This window comes from Anser brachyrhynchus (genome assembly GCF_964034855.1).
Source record: "Anser brachyrhynchus genome assembly, chromosome: 1".
Taxonomy (NCBI): Eukaryota; Metazoa; Chordata; class Aves; order Anseriformes; family Anatidae; genus Anser; species Anser brachyrhynchus.
In genome coordinates this window covers 45,193,124-45,206,319 of record NC_137694.1, presented here as the reverse complement: position 1 = coordinate 45,206,319, position 13,196 = coordinate 45,193,124, and the positions used below count along the sequence as shown (strand labels likewise).

The 13,196-nt window shown below is 48.5% G+C and overlaps 1 protein-coding gene across 2 annotated transcripts; it reads right to left on the bottom strand.

The window, feature by feature from the left end:
• Positions 1–769: 769 nt before the first annotated feature.
• On the bottom strand, positions 770–11,890 carry PDE6H (phosphodiesterase 6H). 2 transcript variants are annotated; one of them, XM_080595473.1, is made up of 4 exons: positions 9,727–11,890; positions 4,875–5,064; positions 4,545–4,585; positions 770–3,643 (listed from the first exon to the last, which is right to left on the bottom strand). In XM_080595473.1, the coding sequence occupies exons 2-4, from the start codon at positions 5,012–5,014 to the stop codon at positions 3,567–3,569; spliced, it is 258 nt and encodes an 85-aa protein (XP_080451599.1). In that variant the 5' UTR covers positions 5,015–5,064; positions 9,727–11,890; the 3' UTR covers positions 770–3,566. The 2 variants fall into 2 exon arrangements, with proteins under 2 accessions (XP_080451599.1, XP_080451600.1); XM_080595474.1 differs by lacking the exon at positions 9,727–11,890 and adding an exon at positions 8,104–8,373.
• Between the last annotated feature and the right edge of the window lie 1,306 nt (positions 11,891–13,196).

Genomic DNA, 13,196 nt, shown 5'->3' with positions numbered 1-13,196 from the left:
GGTGTGATACAGAATTTTCCAAGCTACAGCTAAATGTGGCTTTAGAGTTGGGACTGTTAAATAGCAGTAACCACATGAAAGGAAGTTTCCCTGGCTTTCAAAGTGTTGTTAGGAAAGGATTTATTAAAAAAAATAAAATAATTAAAGTCTCCTCTTGGCTAACTGGTATTTGTCTCTCTGAGGATAGACATCCAAAAGACTTTGGATTAGATACTCAGCAATGAGGTGCAAGAAAGCACCTCCAAAGATGGTACAAAAGAAAACACTGAGACCTAGCAGCACATTACCAGCAGGCAATTGACCCTGTCTTGAAACTTCTATGAAGGTTTAGAAAGTTCAGCATCGACAAGAAGCAAAGGGAGATGAATGTTTGCAGCTCTCCTTTGCAGTCACAGCAAAGAGAAGGAACTGAGTGGCATTCATGTCTCTAAGTCCTTTATTGCTATGGGGTAGAAGCATGCTGACACTCAGCTGCACAGAGTCCCAAAAGACAAAACTGGCTAAAAGATTTCAGCCTTGAGGAAATTGTGTGCACCACGCCTGGGAGAATACACCAATCATCACTCAGAGAAGAATTGCTTCTCAGATGATATCACGGTTAAGACTTTATTGCCTATTGTTTGGAGATAAATAGCTACTTTTCTCTCATGAGGAGTGGTGACTGGCACTCAGAGCTTTCCTAAGGCAAGGATTATAGAATGAAAAGCTGAATCATCTGCCTTTCTCTGGATATGTTTTGTAAGTAAATCAGACTACATTTGTAGGATTTTTAAAGCATTTTTGTTTAATTTTTTTATTGCTTTTGACTTGTTTTTATAGTAAAAGAACAAATAACATATTACAATGTATATAGACTGAAGTCCTTCAACAAGCTATTTAAATATATTTGCTTTTTATACCACAGCCATCTCTCACTGCTTGAGAAATTAAAGCTTCAGGGGTTATATCTCTTTAGAAAAAACTCGGACCCTCAGACAAAACAACTGTGAGGATGTTTAAAGACTCTTCTTCTAAGTCTTGGAACTCCTTACAAGTACAGGAACAAATGTAATCCCTATTACTGCATAGAAATGAATTTTTAAGTTAACTAACACAGTGTGGTGACTCAGAACATCTTCTGGCAAAGCTCTTCAGCCAAGCATGAGACTGGGGTATGTGTGCATTCCCGCTGGAGGTGTGGTTCTCTGATGGGAGCAGGGGTTATGGCAGTCAGATGTGGAACTACATCAGGACCTTCCCATTTGCTGAAATTCTTCAGTCTCTGGACTAGGGAGAACTTTGTTTTTACACCAGTATTTCGTGACTGAGAATCTCACTATTTTTGTACTGCTTTCCCAAGGTCTGGGATGATAATGGAGCAAAAGGACTAACTCAAATGTTCTTCTGTTGGTGTACTCCTGCTTAAAATAAGGAAAAACGCCGTGAAAATAGAGGCAGCCAGCTTGCAGGATCACAAACTGGATCCAATGGGTCTTTTCCCATATAGAAGAGGACAGACTGAGAAAGTAAAATAAGGATCACATGCGACAAGATGGCGTAACGTGAGGGAAATCACAAGAGCATTGACATAGGAACATTCACATTTAACCACAAAAGGAGAGGGCTAGCACAAGCTTGAAGAAAAATGAAATCAGTCTCCTGCAGTAAAAGCTAAATAAAATGTCACTTACATTCAGAACACTTAGGGAAGGAAGAACAACCTTAAAAGGTCAGAAAGATGTGAGAAATGAGGAGTGAGCGGAAAGGACGGACCGCCTCTGCCCAGGGAAATATTGTGTACAGCAATTAGCTAAATGGTACATGACTTCAGTGCTGTGATTGTGCTGCTGGTCTGAACCCTCGCTGGTTTACTGCTGTTGCTAATGACAGGAGTGCTGAATAATAAAGCTCTGCTCTGGACTGCCAGCAAGAATTTCCTTTAGCTTTTAGTGCTGAAGCTATATTTTAAATGAAAACTGCTAGCTTTTACTTCTGGCATGACATTAGCTGATAACTATAGCACAGCCACGGATTTATAGCAATGCTTTATGCGTGGGGATCGATCTTGTAGGCAGGACTTGCTGTCCTCTCCACAACCATTCCTTGCTCCTGTGAACATGCTCAGCATAGGAAAGATAAGCCGGGGGAGGCAGTTCATATGCAAGGAGGCTTGTGAAGCTGAAGGCAATGATTAAAAATGCCATTTCCCCTTCTGAATATCACATAGCTACAACAATGCTTGCTCCTTGCCTCTGACCAAAATGAACCCCCTTCCTTAATGCCGAGGCAGCAGGGAGTCTCCGTGCCTTCCCTGAGCACTTAAGTGGTTACAAGTGCCTCCCTGCTCACCAGTGCTCAGGCTGCCAGAGACCAGGAGACAAAAATCGATGAGGTTAAGTGGATTTGCTCCGTGCTTGCCTGCAAATCCTAGTCTCCCCCTGCCTCCCCACCTGCTCTGCTCTTATCTCTCCTGGGGGAACAACCATTTGCCTGCTTGTCCAGACAGGCTTTGGAGCTTGAAGCTGCCAGAGGGTGAAAGGAAAAGCCTTCCTGCTGATGGGTGGGATGAAGAGAGAATTGTCTGTGCTAAATACAGGAAAGAGAGAGCAAGTAATTCAATACCATCTTCTGCTAGATGAGGTGGGACTACTGGCACTGTCTGGTGGCAAACTGTAATGTCTTCTGAACCAGCATCATGTCCCAGGGAGCAAACTCCTCATGTAAATATGTATGGCTTTAGGGACAGTACAAATGTCACACAGGAGCCTGCCATTGAAGGAGAGGACACCCAATGCCATTTGGAGTGTTGTTTCTTTGGAATCCCAACCACTCAGGTTCACAAAGGAATTAGAAAGATTAATTAATTCATTTAGTTTTTGATCTCAGACACACGTGTTTTCATTCAGCATTACTAGAACAGCCAGAATCTTCTGGCTTATAAGCTGGTGGGTAGTACAGCAGAGAGAACATTTCAGAGCCCTTTCCCCCTTTCTTGATGAGGTGAACCTCAGCAGCAGATTCCTTATGGTGAACCCCTGGGGAAGGCTCTCCTGCTACTTAAAAACGCCTTAATGGCTGAACTACTTACTCTGATTCTGTTCTCTACAGATACAGTCTCAGCATTTAATTGTTGGTCCAGATAACCTGGGAACATACCCGTGGAAATACTACATAGAAAGCTGTCAGGAAGGGAAGGAAGAAAAAAGAATGGGCTTGATATAATGAGGGCATACATGCACACCCATGCACACACTATCTCAGCTAACCAGGGGAAAGGTTCAAATAAAGCCTCCCATTTTCTCCATACACATGAAGATCTACAATAGTGGGAGAGGACAGGGTATGGTGCAGGGAGATATTAAGACATTTTCAGTAGTTTCATCACATGGAGCATGCAGTCTGTTCAGGGTCCTGAATAACTTCTTTGACAAATTAATTTGCAAAGGACTTTCTCAAAACTAGCTCTTACAAAATCACCCTGTCCATGAACAGGTGGATGTAAGGGCCAAAATTCAGTGTCAAAGGTGATGAAGACCATGGTGGGATCTGCGGAGTCACCAGGTGACACCAGTAGAGATGCCGGGGCTTTAGATGATCCCAAACTGGGCCAGCTCGTGCAGTTCCAGATGGCTGAAAGCTTCCCATGGGCAAATCACTGTGATATCTGCAAAACAGAGAGAATCAGAAATGGGTTCTGGTCATGGCACTTCCTGGACTTCTTTTGTATGAACAGAAAGGCTGCTTTAGTGAGGAAACATTCAGATGTGGGAAGAACAAGAAAAATGAGGCTCCACTTGAAGACTGAATGAGCTGATGAGCTCTTTACGTTTGGTACTACCTACCAGACTGAACCAGGTCACTGTATTTTCTCCTGTGCCATCTTTCTCTGTGAACAAGACTACGGTCTCCTCAGTATCTAGACTAGTGTGAAAATTCATCCTGGTTATGGGGTTTCTCCTGTTCTTATAAACTGCCTGTAACCAACCTGTGATATCCTGGAAAATGTGCAATCTTAAATCAGATGCTGAATAATTTGGTCTACAGCACTTAGGATCTGTAACTCATTGATAGGGGCAGCTGTTATTGACATCTAAGTTTTAACTGGCTACAGGTCATCCAGTGTGTGTTTCTCAATCCCAGATGGGTGCCTAAAATTCTTAAAATTAGGATTTTGGTGATAACATAAATACTCAACCATCTGAGATTTAGTTCCTGTGATTTTTGCTATTGATAGCTTAGCATTTGGCATTTCTTTGAGAACCTCATGCTGCTGAAATTCTAAGCCAGAGTATTAGCAGAAAACAAAGACAAACAAGCACATTTGCAGCCAAGTGAAAGTATTCAAAAATGGAAGCATGCCTAAATAGACTTTCTACCTTGTGGTGTATGTAAGCGTAAGCATGACCGTGGCAGCTTGCGGAGGGAGTACTAGCCCGCTCCAGTGACCCCGTGAGCTACGGAGAGGCCAGGCAGACAGAGCCCAGCTCAAACAGTACTCTCCCGTGCTGAAGCAAAGTTACACTTGTGTTAAAGAGGGCATGACGACAACATCCCGCAGCGCTTACCTGTGCCCAGCCCCTCCATGCCTGGGATGTCATCTCCAAACCTAGGGGAGAGAAGAGCAGGTGAGGGGTGAGTTTGGGCCAGCAGCACCCAGGAAATGGGGAGATGCCCTGCAACCCCAGCCAGGGAGGGAGGAGTGTGGGCAGCAGACGATGAGAAGCAGCTCAGGGCTGGGGTGGGCCAGCACCACAACAGGAGAGCTGATGGCACCGTGGGGCAGGGGAAAACCTCCTGGATCCTTGTGTGGGGGAAGATGGTGCCACAGGAGCCCAGCTTAGCAGTGGGGAGCAACCCAACGTGGACAGTTTCTCTTCTTTCCAAAATGCCCTTACCCTTTTACTCCTTTTTTAGGAGGCTTGCTCTTGAACTGCCTTGTCTGTCTCTGCTTGAACTTGGGAGGCCCCTTGCGTGGTGTGGTGGGACCAGTCGGAGCATCTCCAGTGTTGAGGTTGGTGTTGGGATTCTCACTCATTGCTGGGCTGTTCTGTGTGACAGGAGTATGCCACGCTCAGATCCCTCTGTCTGCAAGATAACAGCAAGGACTGACGCAATACTCTGCTTATCATTTCTAGGTATCAACAGTCTTGTGACAGAATAATTATGGGAAGTATAATTGTGACAGAATTAAACATAAAGACATTAAACAAAAAGAAAGACCGTAATGTATACGAAGTAAGCAGAGTGGCACTGATTTTCATCAATGCATGCTAGAATTAAGATACCAAACTATGAACACTCCTGCACAAAAAGACACTTAATCCCACAGTCTGATGACTTGCAGAGTTATGGAGAGTTAAATCTTCTTTTGTCTCAGACAAGGCTGCTGCAGTATCTTGCCCCAGAGTTTGTGCAGAACCAGGCAGGTAATGCCAATGTTGTTTGTATTCCAGTTTGCTTTGCAGTGCTGGTGCTTTTACTTACCAGTTCTGGATATGACTACTAGGAGCCACAAAGACACACATAGGGATTTATGGCTTAGAGAAGTGTCCTGTCCTTGGGAAACACAATATACTTCATCTGTTCTTGTACTTGTGCCTAAGTGTTGCCTCTTGCACATGGAGGAAGATGCGATGCTGACCTAGATGGGCCCTTACTCTGGGTGCAGCTGCAATTAGGGCCTCAAGTTTGTCAGTACCAACCTTACGGGAAACAGTACAGGATCTCCGAAAGATTGTAAAGAAGGCCAAGGCAAAGCATTGGAGACTGGTTTAGATGGAATTTAGTTTCTTAGGATGTAGGAGATCAAAGCCTGTAACTTTCCCCAGAAGTGTTGTCCATTTTGATGGTTTTAAGCACTATGTTACATAGATTGACCCCCTCTGTACCACACTGTGCATGAGCCAAGCTTCACATCACAGAGGCTACCTAAGTGTCAGGTAGCAGATCTCGGGGGTGGGGGATGACACCTCTCCTGCCCGAGGGCAGAGCTGCTGCACTGAGGACCCTTTGCTCCCCCCCAGAGAGGACAGCAATAACTTCCACCAGTGCCCAAGGGGCAGCTCCCAGCCCTTGGTCAAATTTTGTGCTAATTAGTATGCTAGAGTAGTCTGACCACATCCATTTATGGACAAAAATAAATGCCAATTTGTTCTCCCCTCCCCGAAGTCACATCCTTCCCCATGACCATTACATAATTGCTCTCCCCAGGTTTTTGTCCCTGTGCAGCCAGGCTGATGGAATAGCCGATGGAATTAACTTCAGGATTTTAGTACTGAAGGCTAATCCCATTATGTCACCATAGTGCTCTGGCCTGATCCCCAGTATCACCTGCAGTGACACTCCAGACTTTTAATCTCAGAACTATGAATGCCATCAAAGATTCTTTTTTCCTTCATAATTTGAAGGCAGCCCATATCTTTGACAGTGCTCGAAATAGCCAGAGTGCTGGAAAGCAAGGCCTGAGAACAAGGCAAAAGAGAATCCAGGCAATCCTCCTGTGTCACTGCCAGATCAGTGCAAGGCAAAGAGATGTGTTTCTGTATCCATGGCAGTCTGGGAATACTTCACCCCTGACATCTTTCCATCTGTGACAGTGGTTGGATGTATCCTAATGGTAGCACCTAGAGGCATGCTAGTTCTCCTGTCGCTTGTGGTCGGGCTCCTGTCTCAGCTGTAATATCCCTTGCAGGAGGCTGGACCCGTTCCAGCAGCCCCAAATGGAGCAGCAGATGGTTGTGTCTGCAGCTGAAGTATGCACAGATGCTATACACAACGCTTCCCCAGCACACAGTGTGCCCACAAACACAGGGATCAGCTCAAATCAGAGAAATTACTGATTTGGCTGTCATCTCTGGAGAACCTGAGCAATTGCCCAGTATTTACAGCTTTATCCCCACAGCACGGTGGCTGGACAGGCAAGCACTGTCGCAAGCACATCTTTTACAGAATGGGACTGGAGGTGCAGTAATCGGTATGACCTGGACCGTGCAGCTGGGAGGTGTGCCAAAATGTTTTGACTCCAGTTTTTAGGGCCAAACTGAGAGGTGAAGACAGTTTGAGTTCAAGCCAAAGCAATGTGAGGTTCCACAGCTGCGTGAATCTGCACCAAGAGAGAATCCAGTCCCTCAGTGATGCTCAGGACCAGCAAGGGATTTAAACAGTACTGCCCTACAAGAAAATGCTTTGCATAGGAAGACCGTGCTCCACTGAAGGTCTGCAAACGCCCCCCTGTAAAGTATTGTGCCTTCATCTCAGGAGAAATTCTCTTCAGTAGGGCACTCGTCTCAGCGCCAGATACCTCTCCTGGACTGTGAGGCACAGACCCACTTCTAGGCACCTTCAGCGCATCTGGCATGCGGAGATTTTTGGCACCTCTCTCAAGGGCTGCTCCCAAAAGTACAACAGAAGAAACAAAATGGCTAACAGATTTCCAGCCTTTTGTCCTGACACACAAGACTTGTGAGAAGCAGCTGAGCCCCTGCTCAGTTCCCTCCCCACTTCACCAGCCCCTGCCATCTGCCAGCATGGTACCTTAATCACAAACGTCATTGAGGGCCAGCTCCTCTTAGTTCTTCGAGTTCCTGCCTTGCCTCGGCCTTCAATCCATTAAGAAATAGCTAATGAGAAGACTCAGCCCTGGGAGTTTACTCAGTCCCTATCCGAAGCAGTTCTATCCACATATCAGCTACTCTACACCTGGGATTTGGAAGCAAAAAGGATCTGCCCAAATCACATCCCATCCTGTCTCTCACATGCATGAATTCAAGAAATGGCATTCAATGCTACTAAAGAGACCATTCTGTCATTTTCTTTACCAACCTCCCTTCACCTGTACTCCCCACGCATCACCAAAAGAAAGGGCAGAGGGTGGGAAGCAACCTTAATGCCACAGAACGGCCTCCATCTTGCAGCAGGGATCAAGTTGCCCTCCCACTGCTGAGCTGGTGGGACTTGCTTGCCATCTTCTGTAGGAAAAGATGCCTCCATTGATGCCAAAGAGGACAGCAGCACGAGGGCTGCCCCTCCTCGGGAGCCAGCTGCCCCAGCTCACAGCCAGAAGAAACAGAGGAAACACCACGACATCTTCCTAGGGGAATTTCCCAGCTTTTCACCTCCCCATACCTGGGTGCTTTGGAGATCCTTGGTACTACACCAAACAGAAAGCTTGACAAATGCTTGATACGGTTGGGTCTCCTCTAGCTGCCTTGGCCCTGGGGACGTCCTGGGATGTCAGAGCTCTTCTGCTGCTGCCGGCACTGGGACGCAGCTCCTGGGTGAGAGTGGATGGCTGTGGATGTGCAGGCTGCTGGGGAGCAAGATGTTCTTCCGTGCACTTCCTCTTCCCCCTCCTCTGACAAGGCGTTACCTAATTGCCCCTGACAGCATTTCTGTTTAGTCCAGGGCTTAATCCTCTGGGTAAGAGCCTTGCTTGCGTCCGAATGCTAATTATACCTAATGCACAGTAATGTGCTTATCTCAGTTGCGTCAGATATCCCACCTCTGGGTTGCTGGCCAGGTTAATCATCCTTCTTTTAGTTTTCTTTGAACTTAAAGAGGCTTGAACACTACTGACAAGCGGTGACTCTTTAATCTGCCCCCTCCTCCCCTTTAATCTCTGATGCGCTATGGAAAATTTCCCTGACAGATAACACAGATGCCTCACATGACTTTCTTCAGACAGATCCAGTGTAGGATCTCTTCCTCCCCTGTCTGATAACTTCAGGTACAGGCTTCTTCATGCACATCTTCCTGGTGCCTTAGGGGTGTCAGGAACTGAAACTCCACGAGCTGTGTCCCTCCACACAGTGATGCAGTAGGAATAGACAGCTTCCGGGAAGAAATACTCTCATTTTTGGCAATAATTCTGATGGTCATTTCTTGACCTCAAGAGCCACTGGCATCTTCCTTGCAGCCAGGCTTTCATCAGGAAATATTGTATCCAGTGCGAGATGCCTGCGAGGAGTGAGGAGTCTCAGCTCCAGTCTCAGCTGCTTGATCTGGCTAATCATAGGGATGGAAGGCGTTCACGCAGCTTCAGCTCTTTCTGATCCTGCTTTACACAGGATGTCAGCCCCTGTGTTCTAGCAGGAGTTGTAAGAACACAACCAAATGAAAGAGGATGTACTCCAAAAGACAGAAGCTCACTTCAAGTTGAACCGTATTGCCACAACAGCCTCCCAGATGGGGAGCATTGGAAAGACAACCTCAGTTAAGTGCTGACACCAAGGAAGGCATTCAGTAACGCAGGAGATGCAGCACCACTTGCACAAACCCTCCACGGATGAGCCCTGTGTGCACCGCTGGGCACCTGGGCAGCAAGCACCAGCCGCCTGCCCCCTCCACCCCTGGGGACCCTCCAGCGCTGCAGACGTGCAGGCTGAGCCAGCCGAGCCCACAAGCCAAGGGGCTGCCAGTGAGCCCCTGCCAAGGGCTGCCGGGGTCGGAAACCGAGTGGCCCCGTGAATGGCAGAGCCTGCTGCCTGCTGAGACAAACCACGGCTGCTGCATGAACCTTTTTGCCCAGCACTGAGCCCTAATTAAGAGGAAACAGCCATGACGGCACGGAAGCAGAACTCTCTCTCATAGCTACTGGGTGCATTCACACTTTCCAAGCATGAAAATCCAAACCTTTTTCCCCCATGGGGAGAAGGACTTTTCTCTCCATCAGGTTTTGCAGCCAGCTTCACTTGCACCCCCCCCGCCCCCGCCACCCTCATTTGCTTTGAGCTCCCGGCAAATACTTACAGTGCCGAGGGCTCCTCTTGCAAATCATTCAACTCCTGTCCTGCAGCCTCGGTAGGAAAAGTCTCGAGGTGTCCTTCCTCCTCCATATATACCCTGCCAGCAGGTGACATCAGGGCACAGGGCGCCAATCATGGCCAGAGCCCCCACGGGGGGGTGCGTGGCCCCAGTGCTCTGCAGGCACAGCTCCAGCGAGGCCTGGGGGAGCAGTGGATGTGCTCCTTTCTGCAGCATCGCCCTAGAAGAGGTTGTGGCTTCTCTGGAGCTCTGGTGGGGAAATTGCTGGAGAAGCAAGGAAATCACCAGCCCTCTGTGCTGTGCCGCTGCTCGTGAGCACACACACACACACACACATGTGCAGGGAGGGGAAGCGTTGGTCATAACCACCCCACATCCCTCCCTCAGGCTGGAGAAGGGCTGGAGAGCCTTCCAGCAGACTGCTCAGTAGTGCTGCAGGGGCTGGGACCCACCTGACCGGGGGTAGCAGCTAGGTCGTGTGGGTACTGTGGATGTTATCTGAGAGAGGGACGAGCTGGTGCCTCAGCCCAAATTCCAGCCCAGCTGAGACCCATTGGCAGTAACACATGATTTTATCATGTGCTTCATTTCTCTGGTGCATTTTAATAGCCCATTGAGACTGCCTGGGAGACCGGTGTCAGAGATTTGGACAAAGTGGAAGGAATCCACAGACCAAACAACAAGGACAAGGGTCCTGCCAGAAGACGCTAGATGATCATTTTGATCTTCCGCTGCAGCAGCATAGCACATCAGTCATGGGCAATAGCTCTGTGGCTTGAGCCTAACCATAGGGCAAAACAACAGTCCTCCAGGTCTGCTGGCTCTGGTGAAGTTCTGCTCACTTACCTTCACTGAGCAACCAGCCCACAATGTGGGATCGACGACAAAATATTCCTGGAGGAAGGAGGTGCACAAGGAGCATCAGAGTAGTGCAGGGGCAGAAGGAGCTGAGGGAAGGTCAGGGAGAGGCTCCCTCTCAAGTGATGGATGGGTTTCACCTCAGGTGAGGCTGGAGGAAGGATTTGGAGCATCCGTGCTAGCCAGGGGTGACCACATGTGGCTGGGAAAGGACAGGATCTGTCTGACACGACAGACTGTGATGGAGGGGACCCGTGCAGCAATACTCTGCTGCTCAGCCAAAGCCTGCAGCCAAGGCCTTTGGCCTTTCAGATGGCTGAAGTTAGCCGAGATAAACCCCTCAGTGAGACTCTCGGGTTACATTTAAAACAATCGATCAGGTCCTACCCCTTGAGTAGGCACAGAGAATCCTGAATGCAGCTGAGGGGTTGCCAACTGAGCAGAGAACAGAGGCAGCAGAGAAGCAGTGTTCCCACGTGTTTGAGGACAATCATGCAGCTTTCAGAAGCTTGTGCGATAATTTCTGGGCACGGGAAGAGGACGGGGGCAGCATCGTGTTGGCATCGTCTCTTCCCTGCAGCGACTCGAGCTTGCACACAAACGCGCCGAGATGGATTGCTCTCAGCAGCTCCTGACAGCAGAAGTGATTTCTGTGGGCAGGAACCTGTTTGTGTGGATATAAACAGGTGCAGCCTGCTGGCAGCAGGCTCTGTCCCATCCCTGCTGCTCATTCCCATGCCTCCATCTGCTTCAGGCAGGTTTCCGGGGGCTCCCCCTCCCTTTCTGCCTGTGTGGGTAGAGTTGATGGGAAAATTGTCTTTACAGCCCCCCAGTCCTCGCAGGAAGCGTGCTTGCTTTCTTCTTGTCCCCCCTCCCTGCTCCTTTGAATCCTTACAGGCTTCCTTTTTCTTAACCTTAAAAATTTACGTTTTCAGGCCGTTTGTTTTTGAAACATCCCCTTTGTTTTCCTGTTTTTTTTTTTTTTCTTTTTCCAGTGAAAGCAGGCTCATTTCTCTTTATAAAAGTGGACACGTGGGAAAAAATTTCCAGCGTGTCACACAAAGCTATTTTTTGCTCACTGAGAAAGTGTGGCAGAAACTTCCGGAGCAGCCCCACTTGTGCTTTTTCTTATCCCCCACTATGACCAGGACATTTCCCCTCTCCTCTCCTCCTCTCCCTCCTTCCACATCCTTCCTCTGCTCTGTTGGGACCCCATCCAGCTGTGTTGCACCAGCTCTGTGCCACGTGGCTGGATGAGGAGTTTTGCCCAGGAAAGGGGTACTTGATGATCCCTTCCTAACCCGCAGCCCCTGTCCCTCCCTGCCCAGGCTCGTTCTCCTCTGGCCGCAGAGAAGCTGGTGCTGGCCTCTCAGGCCACTGCATCCAGAGCCTGCTGCTCCAGGAGCTGCAGGGGCCGTGTGGTGGCAGGGTGTTGTCCCAAAGGAAAAACCAAGAGCTTCATTACCTCCGGCCAGATAAGTCCCTATTCCAAGGAACTGCTTAAAGATATCTGCGAGGTTTCTGACCCTATTTGTGAGCTGGTGTCGCCATGGTAACTGTAGTTATACCAAAAATAGCAGCTCGCTTGAATGACAAAGACAACACTGGTTTACAAGACAGTGACTTTTCCAGGGCTGGCTGAGCTCATGGGACTGTGGGAGGAAATCCCAGCCAGGGCTCAGGCTGGGGATGCAGTGGATGAGAGCGGTGTCTGGCACGGGCTACAATAACCCTTTTGAAACAAACCTCTACCAGCTCATGCCAGGTGCTTGTGAGACTTTGCTCCACGTTGATAGAGCTTTATGGCTTGTCAGACAGACATACCTACCCGGGAACGAACAGGGAATTTCTGAGGTATCTGCAGGTAAGCATAGGTTTCCCACCTGCAGATAGGCAGCCTAGCAAATGCTTTTGCGCTCCTGGCAGGAGGAAGACGGTGGTAGGACCTCGATTTGGAAGGAAATCATCTGTTTGTTTTGTAGGTCAGCGAAGTTGTCATGCCAACAGTATCTTGGTGAGAAGCTTGGTGTACTAAGGTGTCTGCAGAAGAAGACTCACTTGCTGTAACCCTCCTTCCGCAATGCTCGCCATGTTCCTGAACAGTCTGTCAGCTGTGCTAGTGAAAAAAAAGGGAACCAACTATAGAGGGCTGAGCCAGTATTTAGCTGCTTGAGCACACGTAAACCAGTTCGTCTGAATTGCAGAGAAGAAGGCATCCTCACGGAGAGTCCTCTTGTTCTTCCTTCAGGAAATCAGGGGCCACTGCTCTGGTTTCGGGATGAAGCACCTGTAACGGCCTGCAATAAATACGGGGCTATGCTGACTTGGGGGGTCTGTGCCTGCTGTTATGCTGGGTGCCTCTGTGCTCAGCTTGCAGAAGAGCCTGGTTCCTGAGTTTCAGTTCCAGTCACACCCTGGAGACTGCTCCGGCAATGAGGTAGAGGTGAAAGAGGCTGAGGCCTGCTTTTCCACTGCCACGGCTCCAGAGAGAGATTTCCAAGGTCGGTCTGGAGAAAAAGGCCCTTTGAGGAAAAATAAATCAAACCCTAAAGCTTAGTTGAACTACCAGCAATGTCCCTGCCTGTGTTAGAAAGTAG